This window comes from Ambystoma mexicanum, chromosome 10 (assembly GCF_040938575.1).
Source record: "Ambystoma mexicanum isolate Mex_15411 chromosome 10, UKY_AmexF1_1, whole genome shotgun sequence".
Taxonomy (NCBI): domain Eukaryota; kingdom Metazoa; phylum Chordata; class Amphibia; order Caudata; family Ambystomatidae; genus Ambystoma; species Ambystoma mexicanum.
The window spans coordinates 230,265,040-230,284,599 of record NC_090932.1 but is presented as its reverse complement, the minus strand read 5'-3'; the positions used below and the strand labels follow the sequence as shown (position 1 = coordinate 230,284,599).

Below are 19,560 nucleotides of genomic sequence, written 5' to 3'. Positions count from 1 at the left end.
GCTCTGAGGTGCTTGAAAGGTCTCCAGAGAGCCCCAAGAAGATGGCTAAAAAACACTGAAAGAAATCACGTTCAAGAAGTGACTCAACACAACTCTTAATCTTCCTCAAAAAAGAAGACGAGAAGGGACATATACTCATCAACAGACTCCTCGCTTCACAGACAGGTAAGTTTCCCATTAAAGTCCGCTCCGGCAGAAAAATGGGAGACATTCCGTCTCCAAATGATGGAGGTTTTCAAAAAACCGGCCCCCGAGTGCTCCCTTCATAGCCCAAAAAGACAAAATCGGAACCCACGCACCTGTCAGAGGTGACAGGGATTCAGAGAAATACTCATCCCGTGTGCCAAAGAGCCCAGGCATGAAGTATTCCTCGAAGAGTCTTCAAGCAGTGTCAATGCCGCCGACCACCGCAACTCCTTCAGCTTTTTCAATATTGCATTGGTTCCCTCCTTCAAACGGCTCATCGATGTCAATCCGACCGCTACCTCGAGATACGCCTCACAGTCGAGGAAAGACTAAATAATTCTGTGTTTTATATTATATATATATATATATATATATATATATATTTATTTTTAAAAACCTTTATTTCTCAGACAGTCATGCGGCCAAATAGGCACCTTACAAATTGCAACACAATGTAGACACAACAGCAGAGAGTCATCAATCAGGAAACAAATTCCCAGTACAAAAGCAAAAGACTCCAGTCAACATTCCATATGCCTGCTCCTCACCTTGGATACCCCCCTCCACTTGCCCCTCTCTCTCGTTTTCTACAAGATACTGCCTCAGTGGGCTCCAAATGTCCTTGGGTCTGCACTTTGACACTGTTGTTAATGTGTAGTCTTCTTCCCTGTCATTGGTGAAGCCAATTCTCGTAACCACTCCTCTTTACGAGGGACGTGCTTCGACTTCCAATATCTAAGAACACATTTCATAGTGATGGCGCACGCAATATTAAAGAACCATTGTACTACAACTGAGACCTTTCCAATATCCCACAACAAGTACTTAAGTGGCTCCAACAAAGGTGGAATTCCCAACATCTTGTCCACTGCTTTGCAATTTTGCCCCAAAATGCTAGGATAGTGGGGCACTTCCAATACATGTGAAATGAGCTAGCCTGTAGTTCACCACACTTCACACACTCACCACTCGTACCAGCATAGATATTTGCCAATTTGCCCAGGGACGAGTGTAAATGATTCAACATCTGAAATTGTATAAGTCGGAGACCTGCATTCGTAGAGATTGTTTTAGTGAAATTACAGCATTTATTCCATTTGTCATCCTCTAGCGTCAGCCCCAGATCCACCTCCCACTTATTTCTCACTGTATTCTTTGACTTCTGGTTTGTCAGAAGCAAATTATATAGTCTTGAGACCCCATGCCTAGCCCCTTAAGCGGTTACTGTCGCTGAGACGCACTCATGGGTTTCTGGTTCCAGTAGGAAGGATGGCCACCGTCTACAGAACGCTACTTTCATACGGTAGTGCTACAGCACCCGTATAGGGCCCCTCCCCCATTTTGACTGATAACTCCTCCAGGGATACAAACCTTCCCTCCGGGAACATATCTCCCACAGTCAATTGTGCCTGCTCATCCCAGGATCATTTACAGTCTCCGGCGAAGGTAGGAGAAATACCAGGGAAACCCCACAGAGGGAACGCCCCATAGTATGTTGTCAGAATGTTACTGTAGAAGTAAGCAAAACGGGAGCACAATCATATTCAACAGCGAGATCCGCCCATACTCTGAAATCGGAAGCCCAGTCCAGAACTTCAATTTAGCGGTCAGCTGTTGTAGATAAAGCTTGTGGTTATCACAATATAGCGATTGGTGAGCCCTGGAGATGACGATTCCCAGGTATCTAAAATGTAGAGGAGCCCACCTGACTCCTCCTAGGTCAGCAGGCTGCCCAGTTGCTGGTGTAAGGCGAAACAGCTCAGCTTTAGTCTTTTTATAGCGTAACCAGAGTATTGCGTAAATGTTGTTATGTCTTCCATAATTGGGCTGAGATTTTGCTCAAGATCACAAATGTATAAAAGTGTATTGTACACATATAATGATGTCAATTGCACTGGCCCCATAATCCTGAATCCCCCTGTGCCCATGTTTAGCCATGATAAACTCTGCAAGCGACTCAATCGTTAGTGCAAACAGCAAGGGGGAAAGTGGGCAGCCCTGATGTTGGTTCAGACTCTGGCAGTCAGGCCGGCATACAGCATCCGCACGCAGCAGCGAGAGAAATAAGGGCCGAAATGGTAACGCTGGAGTACTTGAAACAGGTATCTCCATGAAACCGAATGAAAGGCTTTCTCAACATCCAGTGACGCCATGGCAGTCCGAGCTTTGGGGTTGGTTGATATGTGATATCACTCAAAATAAACACTGCAGGTTCAAAGTCGTAGATCTGGTGGGAATACATCCTGACTGATCTGGGTGTACCACAGAAGGCATGTGCAGAAGCAGAAAGCTAGAATCTTTGCAAACACTTTTGCATCAGAATTTATTAAGGATAACGGTCTGTATTAGGCTACATCATGTGAGGGCATGTTGGGCTTCATGAACACTGCAATAACTTCCTCCTGCAAAGACGGAGGGAGACATCCACTAACCAGAGACTCCTCCCATACGTGCAGTAATCTAGGGGCTTATTCTTGGCCAAATTCCTTGTATAATTCTGTCTCCAAACCTTCCGATCCCGGTGCCTTTGCAGAAGCCAATGCCTTTTTCCGTCGTCTCCACCTCTTCAACCATCAAGGGTTGCTCTAAGGTTTGAGACGCCTCCTCAGACAGCTCAGGAAATCTGATGTCATTTAAATACCGGATGAGATCCTCATCTGCTGTAGTGTCGCAATTAGCATTAAGGTGTGAATAGTATGAATGGACGGTGTCATTAACCTCTTTGTCTGTCACCACTATCGTGCCATCCTGACCACTAATCCCAGTGATGGGCTGCCTAAAGCCTTCCGATCTAGCAAGTTTAGCAAGCAGTCGACCCGCCTTATCTCCCTCCCCATATCGCTGGGCTCGTATTGGTTTAGACATATATAATATTTCCCGGTCAACCAACTCCTGGAACTGCGTTAGCTTGTCTCTAATCCATCCAACAGCAAACGCTATGCGTTCTACCATGCTCATTTTCAAGCTTCATTAGCTGGCCCTAGACCTCCTTCAAGTCCCGTCTGAGGCTCTTAAGGGTACCAGTTGATGTAGATAGCAGCTCACCTCTCCCCATACCTTGAACGCCTCCTATAGCGTTGAGCTCATTTGCACAGACCCATCATTAATTGTAAACAATTCTGCTATATCAATATGCAACTTCTCAACCACACTCGTATCCTTGAGCATGGCCGGGGCCATTTTCCACAGGAGTCATGGCCTAGGGCTCCCTTTAAATCACAGTGTCAGTGGCACAGGAGAGTGGTTTGTCTGTCAACATAGGCCATCACCTTCCCGGCCTTAACCTGGTTATTAAGACCCCGACTGTTCCATGTCAGCAACTTTATTGAGAGACCCCTCGCACTTGTCCCATCACTCACCATATGAAAGCACAACCTCACTGCACTCATAACACCCCTCATTTGCACACTTGCAGCTGCCTTCCGCATGACTGTCAAACATTTTAACTTTTGAACTTTCCCATCCCTCCCATCACCCCAAACCCTCACCGTCCACCCCAACTTGATGGTGTACCCCAACCCATACCACCATCGATAAAACATTGGGGAGTCCTATGCGAACAGCAACTATCCTTTAGAGTTGTAACCGCCCCCACAGAGCTTCCGCATATGCTAGGCAGAGCAACCCATTACAGAGCTACAATAGCTGTGTCCAGATTAAGCGACTCATTTTCAATTATTAGACTATGCCATTGCTGTTCCTGATGTGCAGTCTTTCCTTCCCTCCACCGAACCACAGGCTGCAGGGGCAGGCATGGATATTTTGATATACGCCATTGCCTCCTCCGGCGATTCAAAAAAGATGCGCTCTCCTGCCATGCTGTATGTGCAGCTGGGCTGGGAACATCATGGCATATTGCACCTATCTGTCCCGCATAAAATGTTTAACCTGATCAAATGTTCTCATGGCCGCCTGGACCCCTGTTGAAAAGTCCAGATAGATATGCACTCTGGCGGATTCATACTGAAGTGTCCCTCTCTCCCTTGCCAGCTTCAAGACCAAGTCATGGTCGCGATAATTTAGGAGCCAGGGAATTATTCTGTGCGCCTGCGCCCCAGGTTTTGAAAGTGGGGTCCAGAGAATGATGTGCCCTTTCCGCCAAGAATTTCTCAGAGAATTGTGCATCACTGAACAATGATCTGAGTATACCCTCCACGAAGTGCTCCATCTGTCCATGCACCATTTTCTCAGGGACCCCCACTATCCTGACGTTGTTCCATCGAGAGCGGGATTCTAAATCATTGCACTTAGAGTGCACCACCCGCAGACCTGTATTAAGGGCCTTAAGCTCTTGACTATGCTCCCCCACAGTATCTTCCAATCCGCCTACTTGCATTTCCACCTCTGTAATACCGCTGTTCTCCTTGTCTAGTTTCGTGCGGAGGGAGCTGATGCTAGCAATGATATCATTGAGCTTGGAGTTTACTTAGGCAAACCCCGCCAGCATCATTGTCATGTAGGGATCCATGTTGACAGTTCTCGGAGGATCAACTATCGTGTCGCCCACTGGCGCATCCAGCCCTGGGATATCCCTGTGCAGGGTACTTGTGAAGGAGTTCATTAGGCCATTTTTGCTTGGGATCCAGCAGAATTCTCCAAGAGTATGTTTGGAAATGCAATCCACAGATTTTAATATTAGTATGTCAGGACCACGACGCAATCCTGGCACAGAAATGGTATAGCAAACTCTGACCATACAAAGCACAGAAACAGCCTGTAAATCTAGGATATAGCCCCCCCAATCTAGGGAGAAATGGACTGTGCTGTGGTCTGAAATGCACACTGATGGTCCCCTTAGAATGTCATCTTTCTCATGGCCCAGCCACAGTTTGGGTAAAAAAAAAACAGCATTGCACCGGGGAGCACTGCCCAGCCACCAGTGCTAACCTCTTTCAACACGTGGGTTGCTGGATGTGATGCCCCTGAGCAGAGCCTGCAGCATTGTGCCCTGGTCAGTGCACCAGGATGTGGGACAGGAGCCCTGCCTGCTCTTTACAAGGGTGGTCAACTGTCCCGTAATTTGCGGGAATGTCCTGTAATTAGTGACTCTGTCCCGCAGTTTGCCGAGTGGCTCTGGGGGACGCGGGTTGTCCCGATTTGCTCTGTTTGAGCAGAATTAGGCATGCTGGGGGCTGGGGCCAGCCGCTGCAGGCCATTGCCTCACAGATTAGGTGCCACTTGCCAGCCACTATTATTCCGATTTGCAGGAAATGTATGTATATGACCCCCTCCCTGAGCGTGGAGGGGGGGTCATATACATACATTTCCCGCTAATCGGAATAATAGTGGCTGACAAGTGGCAGCTAATCTGTCAATAAGAGTCCTATTGCATTGCATTGCACCTGCAGCTGCTGACGTGACAGGCCTGCTGTGCAGATGCACTATAAGTGCGTCACCTGGAATCCAGGCCTGTCACGTCAGCAGCTGCGGGTGCAATGCATTGATTCTGCCTGGTGCTCTGTGGTAGTGCACGGAAAGGGGCGGGCCAAATGTGAATAACGCAGTGACATCATCACCGCCTTATGTCCCCCAAAAGGATGTCAAAAAGTTGGCCACCCTACTCCTTACAGGACCGACAATGCCTGCAGCTCCTCACAGCAGGCCCAGAAGAGATCACAGTCGGGGCCGCTGCAGCCCCACAGGGTGTCAACCTCGAGTCCAGATCGTCTCAAGTCTTCAGTGCCTGCCTCCCTGCCAAGCCGCCGTCAGAGCCCAGGATCTTCGGTGACAGCCCACGACATCAACCTCAGTGAGAATAGAGGGCTCCAGCATGCGGATCACGGCGAAACTAGGTCAGCTGCTCGCCACTGCCCTCAGGGTTCAAATGCTGCCAGTTTGATGCTCTGCCCAGTGTTTAAGAAGTTTATTCTCAGGCCAGGATTTGCACGGACGCGGTGCTGCCAATTTAAGCAGCTGTCGCCATTGCTGCTCAATAGCGCCCCACAGCACTCAGTGATTACACTGGACTGGCGCAGCTCGTCAATAATGGCCAGTGTTTTATCCTCCTCCCCACTCATCGAAAGAGGAAGAGAGACTGCACACACTAGACCCTAAAGGGGCATTATGTTTTTATATCTCCACAACCAGGGAGTTCAGGATGGAGGACCAGCATTTTGTAGCATATACCAGTCCTAGTTAAGGCAAAGGGGTGACAAAACAAACAATATAGAGATGGAAAGTGTTGTGTGTGTCAATGTGACTTCAAGACCAAGTCAAAGTCGCAATAATTTAGGAGCCAAGGAAGTATCGTGCGCGGCGGCGCCCCATGTTTCGAAAGTGGGTCCAGAGAATGATGTGCCCTTTCTACCAAGAATTTCTCAGAGGATTGTGCATCAGTGAACAATGATCTGAGTAAGCCCTCCACGAAGTGCTCCATCTGTCCATGCACCATTTTCTCAGGGACCCCCACTATCCTGACGTTGTTCCATCGAGAGCGGGATTCTAAATCATCGCACTTAGAGCGCACCACCCGCAGACCTGTCTTAAGGGCCTTAAGCTCTTGACTATGCTCCCCCACGGTATCTTCCAATCTGCCTACTTGCATTTCCACGTCTGTAATACCGCTGTTCTCCTTGTCTAGTTTCGTGCGGAGGGAGCTGATGCTAGCAACGATATCATTGAGCTTGGAGTTTACTGAGGCGAACCCCGCCTGCATCATTGTCATGTAGGGGCCCATGTTGACAGTTCTCGGAGTATCAACTGCCGTGTCGCCCACTGGCGCAGCCAGCCCTCGGATATCCCTTTGAGGGGTACTTGTGAAGGAGTTCATTAGGCCATTTTTGCTTGGGATCCAGCAGAATTCTCCAAGGGTATGTTTGGAAATGCAATCCACAGATTTTAATATTAGTATGTCAGGGCCACGACACAATCCTGGCACAGAAATAGTATAGCACACTGTGACCACACAAAGCACAGAAACAGCCTGTAAAACTAGGATATAGCCCCCACCCCAAACTAGGGAGAAATGGACTGTGCTGTGGTCTCAAATGCACACTGCTGGTCCCCTTAAAATGTCATCTTTCTCATGGCCCAGCCACAGTTTGGGTAAAAAAAAAACAGCATTGCACCGGGGAGCACTGCCCAGCCACCAGTGCTAACCTCTTTCAACAGGTGGGTTGCTGGATGTGATGCCCCTGAGCAGAGCCTGCAGCATTGGTCCCTGGTCAGTGCACCAGGATGTGGGACAGGAGCCCTGCCTGCTCTTTACAAGGGTGGTCAACTGTCCCGTAATTTGCTGGAATGTCCCGTAATTAGTGACTCTGTCCCGCAGTTTGCCGAGTGGCCCTGCGGGACACGGGTTGTCCCGATTTGCTCTGTTTGAGCAGAATTGTGCATGCTGGGGGCTGGGGCCGGCCGCTGCTCGGCACTGCCTCACAGATTAGCTGCCACTTGCCAGCCACTATTATTTATTTATTTATTTGCATTTGTTAAGCGCACTTGCAGCCCAAGAGGCATCAAGGCGCTGTTACAGAGGATACACAGATTTAAGATTACATACGGGTGGCAGAGGCTCTTAGTTACAGAGAATACACATATTTAAGATTACAAACGGGTGCCAGAGGCTCTTAGTTACAAATTGGCAGGCATATAGGCAGTGGAGGATACAGATTTAAGTCACACAAAGAGTCTGGTTTTGATAGCCTTACGAAAGGCTAGGTGGGACTCAATGAGTCTTAGGTGAGAAGGCAGGGCGTTCCAATGCGTGGCTGCTAGGGTGGCTGGAGCCACCAGCGTGCACTTTCCGAGAGGTAGGCCTAACAATGGTGTTGGCGTAGATGGATCTGAGCGGTCTTGTGGCAGAGTGCCTGGTAATTCTGTTAGTCAGGTAGGGGGGGCAAGTTCGTGAATGCATTTGTGGGTGAGGGCAAGAGTTTTAAAGACAATTCTTTCTTTAACAGGGAGCCAGTGTACTTGCCTTCTGATTTCGGAGATGTGGTTTCTCCTTGCAGTGCCGGTGGCTGCCCTTAGAGCATTGTTCTGGGCTAGCTGAAGTTTGGCGAGGTTTTTGTTGGAAGTCTAACGAGAAGGGCATTACAGTAGTCAAGTCTTGACCCGATGATAGCCCTGGCAATCGTGAGGCAGCTTTGACGGGCCAAGAAGGGCCTGGCTGCGTTGAGGACTTTGGTGTAGTAGGCTGAGGAGGCGGTGATGGCATTGACCTGTCTGTCCATCGATAGGTCGGAGTCAAGGTAGACTCTGAGTGTCTTAACATGGTTTGAGACCTTAATTGGAATATTGTCAATGGTGAAGGAGGCGTACTGTTCTCCAAGATTGCCGAGAGTGAAAGGTGAGCCAATAAGGAGGAGTTTGGTTTTTTCACCATTGAGGCAAAGCCAATTCTCCGCCATCCAAGATTGGATGGTAGAGTAGATAGAGGAGAGGGTGTTGGAGTCTGCTAGGTAGTCGACCGTGAGTGGGATGAGTACCTGCGTATCGTCCGCATAGTTGGTATATGAGATACCAAGGGAGTCCAGGATGCTGAACAGGGGCCTCGTGAAGAAGTTGTAAAGAGTGGGTGCGATACAGGATCCCTGGGGGACACCACAGGTGAGGAGGCTGGGGTTGGCGGCGGCAACTTCAGAAAAGACTTTCATGGCCCTTTCTTGGAGAAAGGAGGTGATCCATTGGCAGGTTTTAGGGGAGAAATTGGCTTGAGTGGCTAGGTGGTGACACAGAGTATTGTGGTCAACCAAATCGAACGGTGCAGAGAGGTCAAGGAGCAGTAGTAGGGCAGGTTTGCCTGCGTCTCTGAGATCGTCCATTTGGTTTTTAAGGTCTAGGAGGGCCATTTCAGTGCCATGGGCGGGGGCGGAACCCAGATTGCCGTAGGCCGAGGAGACGGTTGTCCTCTAAGAACTTCTGGACTTACAGGTAAGCTGCTTTGTCCAAGATTTTGAGCAGGAACGGTACAGTCGTGATGGGCCTGTAGTTCCCCGGGATGGTTGGGTCGAGTGAAGGTTTCTTGAGAAGTGGGCGTACCCAAGCTTCCTTAAGTCCTGATGGGACATGGCCTGATTGGAAGGATGAGTTGATAAAGGCGGTAAGGAAGGGGGCTAGGCTGGGTGCGGAGTCTTTGATGAGGCTGGCGGGGCAGGCATCACCTTTGCAATTGGAGGGTTTAATGGAATTGAGCAGGGTGATGACCTCTTGCTCGGTAATGTTTTTGAATTCGAACAGCAGGGAGGACGTGGTCTTGGTGGGTGGCTTAGCGTGCATGTTCGCTATAATGTCGGAGAGGGCTTTTTGGTGGCCACGAATTTTACTTTGGATGGTGTTGAGCTTCTCTAGCATGGCAGATTGAATGCTATTACACCATTTGTCATCTTTGATGATAGAGGAGGGGGGGCAGATGGTTTTTCGAGTTCCCTGAAAATGGTGAAGAGTTCCTTAGATCCTGATTTAGCGTCAGCGATCTGGGTGTTAAAGTAAGCAGCCTTTGCCAGAGTGATGTTGGTCTTGTATGATTTGGAGATGGCTTTGAACTTCTGTTTAGTGGCTTCAGATGGGTTTGCTTTCCATGTGGATAGTGCAATCCTCTTCTGCGCACGTTGGTCAAGGAGTTCTTTGGAGAACCAAGAGTTGGCATGTTTGGCTTTTTTAGCTTTTTTTTTAGAGTCAGGAGGGCAATAGCATCCACAGCTGACGTGATGACATCGTTAAAGGTGTTAGCTAAGGTATCGGGGTTGTTCGAAGAGGGGGTTTGAAGGGCTGGGTTAAGGAGGTAGGGTGCCAGGTTCTCAGCTGTGAGAAGGCGTGAGCTTCTGGCGTACATGGCAGGGCATGGTGGTGGCGGAGAAAGAGCCACTTTGTTAGTTCTGAGGTTGAATTGGATGTAGTGGTGGTCGGACCAAGGAATAGGGTTGTTGTCCTTGATGAGAAGGGAGCAGTTGTGATGGCTGACCCAGTCAAGGGTGCGTCCTTTGATGTGTGTGGGCTGGGAGATGGAGTGTGTGAAGCCTAGGTTGGAGAGTGCCTTCTTAAGGTGTTTCGCAGGGGAGTCTTTGGGGTCATTCAGCCCTAAGTGAGGTCACTGAGGAGTAGAACCTGTGAGGTCTTTTTGATGTTGTGCGACAGTGCAGTGATAAGGGTGTCGTGGAAGTCGATGCACGGTCCTGGAGGTCCGTAGACAATGTGCATGGATATAGTGCAGTTGGCTGAGACGTTAATTTTTAAAGGGAGGTAGTCGCTGTTGCTGTCAAGAATGCCTTCAACTTCTCTGATGGACAGGGTGTCTTTGGCGATGAGGGCGACGCCTCCACCTCTCTGAGAGGTGCGGTCTTTCCTGAAGATGGAGTAACCAGGTGGGATGGCCAGTGATAGGGCTGGGCCGCAGGAAATGTATGTATATGACCCCCTCCCTGAGCAGGGAGGGGGTCATATACATACATTTCCCGCTAAATCAGAATAATAGTGGCTGACAAGTGACAGCTAATCTGTCAATAAGAGTCCTATTGCATTGCATTGCACCCGCAGCTGCTGACGTGGCAGGCCTGCTGTGCAGATTCACTATAAGTGCGTCACCTGGAATCCAGGCCTGTGACGTCAGCAGCTGCGGGTGCAATGCATTGATTCTACCCGGTGCTCTGTGGTAGTGCACGGAAAGGGGCGAGCCAAATGTGAATAACGCAGTGACGTCATCACCGCCTTATGTCCCCCAAAAGGATGTTACAAAGTTGGCCACCCTACTCCTTACAGGACCGACAGTGGCTGCAGCTCCTCACAGCAGGCCCAGCAGAGATCACAGTCGGGGCCGCTGCAGCCCCACAGGGTGTCAACCTCGAGTCCAGATCGTCTCAAGTCTTCAGGGCCTGCCTCCCCGCCAGGCCGCAGTCCGAACCCAGGATCTTCGGTGACAGCCCACAACATCAACCTCAGTGAGAACAGAGGGCTCCAGCATGCGGATCACGGCGGAACTCGGTCAGCTGCTCGCCACTGCCCTCAGGGTTCAAATGCTGCCAGTTTGGTGCTCTGCCCAGTGTTTAAGAAGTTTATTCTCAGGCCAGAATTTGCACGGACGCGGTGCTGCCAATTTAAGCAGCTGTCGCCACTGCGGCTCAATAGCGCCCCACAGGACTCAGTGATTACACTGGAGTAGCGCAGCTCGTCAATAATGGGCAGTGTTTTATCCTCATCCCCACTCATCCAAAGAGGAAGAGAGACTGCACACACTAGACCCTAAAGGGGCATTATGTTTTTATATCTCCACAACCAGGGAGTTCAGGATGGATTACCAGCATTTTGTAGCATACACCGGTCCTGGATAAGGCAAAGGGGTGACAAAACAAACAATACAGAGATGGAAAGTGGTATGTGTGTCAATGCGTCTTCATTGCATGGAAGGAGATTCTCAAGGGCTTTAGAGCACAATCAACTAGAGGAGTGGCTGCTATTTCAGTTCACCCAAAGAGGAGTCCTTACGTTGGACATCTGCCAGGCCGCAACATTGTCCTTGCTACATAGCTTCACAAAGCATTACTGCCTGCATACTCTGTCAAGGCAGGATACCAGTTTTGGTAGGGAAGTTTTGCAAGATATCTTGATTTGACGTTTCCTTAGGGTACGCTGGGAGTCTGTCTAAGATGAGGAATTTACCAAATTACTCACCTAACATAAATTTCGTTCTGATGGATGTTTGTGCCATGGATTCCTCATCGCCATCCCATCCTGCTAGTCCGAAAAAGAGCTCTCTCTTACAAAAACATTTTTTTGTCATGTCAGTTGATTCACCAATGCCGCTGAGCACAGAGAAAAAAAAAGATAGAACTGAAGTCATGGCGCGCGGTGTGAGCTACTTACAGATGCGTTTATGTCACATCTGGCCTAATGGAAGAGCGTGTCGTGGGTCCTAGACTTCACTGTCATATGGCACCCCCTGCTGATGAAAAAGTTTGCGAAATCTGCTAAAGCTGAACAGAAAAAACATTAGCTGAGGTAAGTCACTTGTTTGTCTCTCTTCAGAGTGATCCCTGAGAAAGGGTCTTCCTTCGCAGTATCCACTGTTATGCAATTTTTGTGGGGCTTGTGCAACCAGTTTCTCCCATGCCAGTGTGTTGTTCATGGATGAGATTTGAATTTAGTGTTGTCTTTCGTCAGTGGAGGACCGTTTGAGCCCCTGCATTAATTTTCATAAAGGTGGTTCACCCTTTATGTGATTTGTCTGGCGGCCATCACTCCTGCGAGAGGGGTGAGTGAGCTCCAGAAGTTATACATTAAAACCCCCTTCTTGGCGTTTTCCAAGAAAAAAAGTTTACTTGAGAGTGAGACCGTCCTTCTATCCCAAGTTTGTTTCAGACTTTCATATCTCTCAGAAGATCCATCTTTGTGTGTTTTTTCCTCTGCCTCACCCGTCCAAGACGGAGGATCGATTCCGTTGGCTGGACCAGTGCAGGCCCTCAGCTAATACGTCTCTTGGACAGGGCACGTAAATGAAAAGGACCAGCTCTTTGTAGGAATGCTGGTGCTCATTCTGGCAGGCTGTGACTAAAGAGACCAAGTCACATGGAATCATCCTCTGCGTCTCAGAATTCTAAGCTCTGACCTGGAAAGATGTGCCTGGGGGTCTCAGGGCTCATTCAACCAGAGGACTTGCTGCTGCCTCTGCCTTGCAGAGGTGTGTCCCTGACCCTTTTCATATGGGAACATTTGGAAATGCAACACAAAGAGGCCCAGAATGCCGAGGTCTACTGGGAAAACGCCAGAGTTCCCTATTGGCCAGTCCAGCGCTGAACGTGGGCCTCGCTGCACATGTTTGACGGTTGATTTGTTTGGGCACTCCCCCAAAGTTTTCTGTTTTAGGTGGTATCTTCTCGCCCTTCTCCCTCCTACAGATGTACGTTGTGTTATGGGAGCCTTTCATAGATGAGGAATCCAGATGAACAAATCACTCACCCGTTGGTAACGTTCTTTCTGATGGATGTTCCTCCCAGATATTCCTCATCGTTGTCTCAACCGTCTCAACCTGCCACTCTTGGCGGATAGCGCGTTTACCGCATTGTTCTGCAGTGCAGCAGCGACTGAGTGATTGGGAAAAAGGGACAGAACTGAGATCATGGAACACGACGGCTCCATATATAGTGGCCCGACTCTGTGTCCGGCAGGCAGTGGCTCTGAGCGGACCCAATGCGGTGATGTACAGCACTCAGTGGCGCTGGAAGTAGGCTATCTATAGATGAGGAATCTGTGGGAGGGAACACCCATCAGAAACAACATTACAGAGAAGGAAGTCATTTGTTCTATTGCATCATTACACAATTGATATTTTTCAGGGTGTTTGTGCATTAATTCCAATAACCTGATATAACTGTTTTTATAGCAAAGGACAGCAGAAGTTCAAACCAGTCCCATCTTTGGAATCCTTGTGTCAACCAGTGGTAGAAAAATCAGAGACCTCACATATGAGGGTAGTTTTATAAAAAGTGGTAATTGCATGAATGGGGCCACCAACGTTAACAAAGGGTATCATGCATGCATTTATGAACATTTTAAATGAAAGCATAAAAGCAGGCAAAATCGCCTTTGACTCTTTCTTTTTAAGCTCTGTTTATTAGCAAATGTAAATTCCACCTACAAATTACGCTTTGCAGATAGCATTTACTGACGGTATCAACCTGCGTTTAGCAGGAATCCATTTGTTTTGCCAATGCATTAAAATCTCAGGCATGCTTAAAATAAACTGGACTTTGAAGACAAGAGGAGAAAAGCACAGGGGAAATGGTAATTCCGCTCTTTGCGGCTTCTCTTCCTTCAAAGGGATTACAAATTAGAAAGAGCAGCAGTAAATCAAGGCGTAAACACGTGAGATCTTGCTTTTGGGCCTCGATTTACTCCATTTAAAATGGCCGCCTTTGCGTTTTTTGTTCTCCGTCTCTAATCCATCCCGCTTTCTTGCTCTTCTTTTGCAGTTGCCTGTACAGAGCCGTGGGACGTTGGGCCGTGCCATTCTTTCCAGCCCAGGTGGTTCTTCAACAGCACATCTGTCCGCTGTGAGCGCTTCTGGTATGGCGGCTGTGGTGGGAACACTAACCGGTTTGAGAACCGGGAGCGCTGCAAGTCTGCCTGTTTGAACGCACTGCACCATCCCTAACCTTTTTGTCTCCGGGCAGTGGCCATCCTGGGGTGACTGACCAACAAATGCTCTACTAAGAACACTGCCATAGTGCAAGACAGTGCTGAAATATTTGGGCAGAGTCCCATTCGTTTTTGTTTGAACCTTTTTTTAATGTGGTTTCCGGTTTCCACAGGAACTTTTCTTAGATGATTGCAGTGTGACCAAACCTGGGCAAGCGCTTGCAGAAGACCCTACTATGAAACAGAAGACAACAAGGCCTACTCAAAGTTCACCTACTTGAGAGACAGCCTCTTCTGCCATCCTGCCTTCCTCATTTTTGAGCGAGAGTGCACCAATGACAATTTTGCCCCATGAAAACAATGGTCAGCAGAGCGTGCTGTGTCTCCTGTGCCCTCCTCTTTGTGTAGGTGTGTATCAAGGCTGCTGGCAATGCTAATGGGTGATGAGGTTGGAAAGGATGAATGGAGTCCTTAAGTTTCAACTGGGTGTTGTAGTGGGCTGGCCAGGCTTCTCCAGCCGTTATTCATGATTCATGTCCCTCCATTTTGTTGGTGGTCAAAATAATACTTGAAAGCATGTCAAATTGGTCTGTCCATTCTATTCACACAGAAGCAGAAAGGCTGGCAGGAAAATCTGAAGGCTTCGAAAGGGTGATGCCTCTGACAAGCAGCTGGACATGAAAGAAACTCTTCTCCCAATAACTGGTGCTGTTGGACGGTCAGGAAATCTCCTGGTTTCCATGCAGGGCAATCTTCCCCTGCATGTATGTATGACATGCTCTTGCCCAGCATCCAGAGACCAGGCCTCTGCATTGTCTGAGCAGTCTATTGACCAGGAGTGGTCCTAATGCTGCTCTGCTCATGGTGGGTCATGCTGACCTGCCGTCTGCCAAACCCGTAGACGCTGTAGGGTGTGCCCTCTCAAGCCGGAAAATTGCGCAGTGCTGCACACCTATTGTGAAAACCACATTTGTGAAGGGAGGTGCAATTGCAAAACATTGCAGGGTTAATTTTATATGGGGCGTTGCAGGAAATGGAGGCGTAAAAGCAAAGCATAATGCTTTTGCGCCTCCATTTTCGGCTCTTCTGCCCTTTTCGCGCACCACCGAGGCAGATGAGGGACACAAAGCGGAGTTAAGATCTCGGCCATGATATCCTTCCCTGTCTTGTGAGCGCACTTCATTTAATGCCTGCGTGTGATTTTCATGCAGATGTAAAATGTATGGATTCCTTTGGAATCTGCCTTGATTTAACACGTGCTAAAGAGTAGGCAGATTCCATAGGAATCCGTGAATGCATTTCCCCTGCAAATTGTAATTTGCAGATTGTAATTTGCAGGTTGTATTTATTGTTTTACAAGACGGATCATAAAAGGAAAGAATGAAAGCAATTTCAACTAGTTTTACTCTTTCCTTTTACCCTGCGCATTGTAAATGTTTATGATTGCATGCAGGTCCCCCAACAGCATGTAGGGGCAGACGTTGGTGGTCCCCTGGCATACAATTTGCATTTCACATAAAATGATCCTCTTTTGAAAGGTGACACAGGTTTTTGCTCCACTGCTGGTTAAAGGGCCTGTTGGCCAGCACACTACCCATGCTTTCTGTTGATGATGACTGCATGCCCGCTGGATCACGTGCTAAAGACAAACATTCAGTCTGGTAGAAGATCAGGTGCCAGCAACGTAATGCCCGTAAAACTAATTAACGCCTAATATTTGAGCTTTCGGTTCTGTTTTGAAATGAGACATCTGCAAACCAGTAAGAATCTTTAGAGTCGCCAGTATTCGCACACAGCACACCCACCCACATCACATTGCCACCCTCGAGGGGAATGGAGTAATGGAGTGAGTGAAGGTCGTTCCCCCTGCGGCTATTCAGTCCTTAGCCTCTCTCTGCAGAGCCTGCATTCATGGAAGTAGTGAGTCAGAGGGCTGCATCAGAGTACACCTTGACCAGTAGCACTCCCGACCCACCTAAAGAATCCATTCCGGCTCACCAGAGTCTCTGTGAGTGTGGAGGAAGAGTCATTTTTTGCCACTCTTAGAATATGTGGGTAGGGCCCTTTTGGCTTGAGAACCCAACCTCAGAAAGCAGTAACCCAGGAAGTGGCGTAAGGTGCAGAGATCCTCTTGGACATAGTTGGGTTGTCTCTTCCAGCCGCTTGCACATCTGGTCTATCAGTCACTATAGGTGCGGCTGCCTTTTCAAGGTCGTGCTGCACAAATCTCATTGTGTGGGTTTCTGAGGGTGGGAAACTTTGCACAGTTTACATATTCATTCCCCCACTGACCCTGAGGTGGAAATAATGTCTCCATATATATGGTGTCATACATAATGTCACCGGGAAAAGGTTGTGGTGACATTATATATGGTGACCATATATGGGGGCTCAAGGGGAGCGGGGGTCAAGGGGATGGCCCCTGCTCCCTTTGAAAAAAAAGTGTTGAGGTTGCGGGGGTGCCCCCCCGCATGTTCAATGTAATAATGTCCCTGCAAAAAACGGCCATTTTTTGGCGATTTTTTTGCCAGGCGACATTCTAAAAGCGAGGCTATTTCTGTGTACTCCGCTCTGGAGGCACAGAGGGTTCCCTCACATGTGCCGCATGTATTCTGCCCACTAAACGTATGAAGACACTGCACAGCCTCTCTCTACTCCCCACTCTACATACCAGCCAAAGCTTCCAATGTATTCTGTGTGTTTGGCGTGTTTAGCACTTTTAACAGAGTAAAACACCACGTTCCTTAGAAAGAGTGTTTGATTAGTATGGCCATCCCTTCAAAACATGTGTAATCTTCAGTTGTACCTTTGTAAGACCAGTGAATAGCCCAACAGTGTTTGAACATACCCAAACATGTACCTGCCCCCACTTACACAACAGCCCTGGACATGCCTTGGCCTGTTGTGAAAATGCGCTAAGAATTTTCTTTTAGGAACAAGCCCGGCCACATACCGCCATTTGACCAAAGTGGGACATAAAGAACATATCACACAACATACCACCTAAGACAACGGAGTCTGCCCACCATTGGCCGGATTTACCCAACATCTTTCTAATTTACCTGCAGTAAGTACTGTAGCAGTGCCTGGGACACAGGATGGACGTTGGAGCTGATTCCATGCATGTTGATTTTTTTTCAAGGACAGCAATTGTACCGTTGCAGAATTAGAAAGTATGATTTCTGGAAGCATGTTTTTAAAAAAACCTCTATTAAATGTATCATTGAGCTAAAATGCATTCCCCTTTCTCAATGTTTTCAGTTATTTCAGATGAGTTTGTGTATTTTTGCTTTTGGTGAATTGCATTTTGCTTCAGGGAATGTGCTATACACGTGGATCCATTTCAGAAACATTTGCTTCCGCCTTCCACATCGGGGGCATTGTTTATGGATCAGGGGGGCTGCTTCAGGCTCGGGGGGGGGGGGGGGGGGGCGATTGCCTAACCGGATAAACACCTCCTTTACATGTTCGCAACAAAAGCTTCTTTTTTTTACTACATTTATATTAGTTTGTCATATTTCAAATTACTTTTATGACAAACTCATATAAAGATTTAAACATTAAACTTGTGTTTCCCAATAAATCTTTATAATTATTTCAGAGCCATTATTTGTTAAATAGCTTATATTGAAGGTCAGTTTCCCTCAGACGTAACGTAAAAAGCATGTGCACAAATGTTATGTATTCATTTCACGTGCCACTAGATTTTCTCTGATTTGTATGGCGGAGGGTGGAATTACTGCTTGTCACCCAATCTGCTCCGCCATACAAATCAGCATGCATTTTCGCCAGCAGATTTTCATGCAGGCAGTATTTTTTTGGATTCCTATGGAATCTGCATACTTTTTACACCTGCTAGTAACAGGGGGATTCCATAGGAATCCATCCTGAATTCTGCCTGCCATGTGTAAATGGCAGGCAACATTTACAGAATGTGCACTATGAAGTGCAAAAAGAAGTATTAAAGGGGATTTTCCATGTTTGAGTGCTTTTGCACTTGGTTGTGCAGATGATCCAAACTGCATGGAGGTGCAAGTGTCACAGGGTCCCATTCTGCAATGATGTCGCTCATTTCAAACAGTGCATGAAAGAATCTTTTGAGGTGTTTCTGCTGCAGGCCAGTGACCTCTGGGTGCTACTCACATTACACCCATGCATTCAGAAATGCCACATAACAGGGTTCTGAGATTGATGGGACAATAGAAGGGCGTCCTGCTGAACTGCTCTTCGTTGTATTCCCTGGCGAGAAACCCGATGCCACTTAAGATGTAACCTCTTTGAGGTCTTTGAGATGCCTTAATCTCCAAATTCTAGAAAAGGTGAGGGGAGGTGGCCATTTAAATGCTTCATTCGTTGTCAACCCTTAAAGGACGATGTATAGTGTTGTACAAGTGCTCCACACTCTTTTGAATTTTTAATATTTCAAGTGTTTAGTGAAGCACAGTATTTGTTTTCTAATCTTCCCATATACATGCTGTGAGATATGCTGTTGGAAGCAATGATGAGCTAAGTGGTACAATAGTAATTAGGTTAATGTGTACAATACATATGCACACATTTCAGTAAGCAAGAAATGAAAAAGCACAAAAAGCTATTTAATTTGGCCTTAAGGGCTTTTATAAAGTACGGCATAAGTGCAGAACATGATTAATTATGCTTGTCTGCATATTCGGGGTGCTCACATTTCCATAAATGTGACCGAAGGAAAGCCTGAACATTCATGGGCAGGTAGGACATGACCCTTGGGATTCCAGCTGATTTTCCCAAGGGCCGGATCCCACCTTTGTGCTCAAGACTCACTGTCCAACCACGAGGCCCAGAGGAGAGTTCAAACAGCCAATTAGAGTTGCTGAGACATTCTAAAAATCCTTTGAGGACGCCACCTTAGGGCTCAAGTCTCACTGTCCAACCAGGAGGCCCAGAGGAGAGTTCAAGCAGTCAATTAGCGTTGTTGAGACATTCTAAAAACATTCTGAGGCCCTGAACTTGCTTCCTGATTCCTTTGTGAGTTTTGTTTCACTGTCGAGTTTAGGGTGGATACGACAGGTTCTCAAGTTAGAGTGTTTCTGGCCAGTTTAGGCGAGTGCTGGAAGAGCTTGTTAGTCATTTGTAGTGTCTGTGGTGCTTGTTGAGCCCTGTTTTAAACCCTGTTGTCTGTAGTTGTTTCTCGTGCTTTGGTGTTTCCCATCCCCTTGTTGTGTTTTTAGGCCCCCTCTCTAATATTCACGTTTTGCCATTACTCACAAACCTAAAAAACAAAGTTCCTCTTATACTTTCCCCTGCTCTTTTTTCCCTGTTTGTCAGCAA

At 47.7% G+C, this 19,560-nt stretch overlaps 1 protein-coding gene across 1 annotated transcript in view; it reads left to right on the top strand.

The window, feature by feature from the left end:
* The window catches only part of LOC138491306 (collagen alpha-6(VI) chain-like), a 253,249-nt gene extending 235,758 nt beyond the window's left edge, over window positions 1–17,491 (top strand). The window contains exon 7 of the mRNA XM_069617747.1: window positions 14,088–17,491. Coding sequence (XP_069473848.1) covers window positions 14,088–14,269 — 182 coding nt within the window. The 3' untranslated portion in view covers window positions 14,270–17,491. The remainder of the gene's footprint in view (window positions 1–14,087) is intronic.
* Window positions 17,492–19,560: the final 2,069 nt, after the last annotated feature.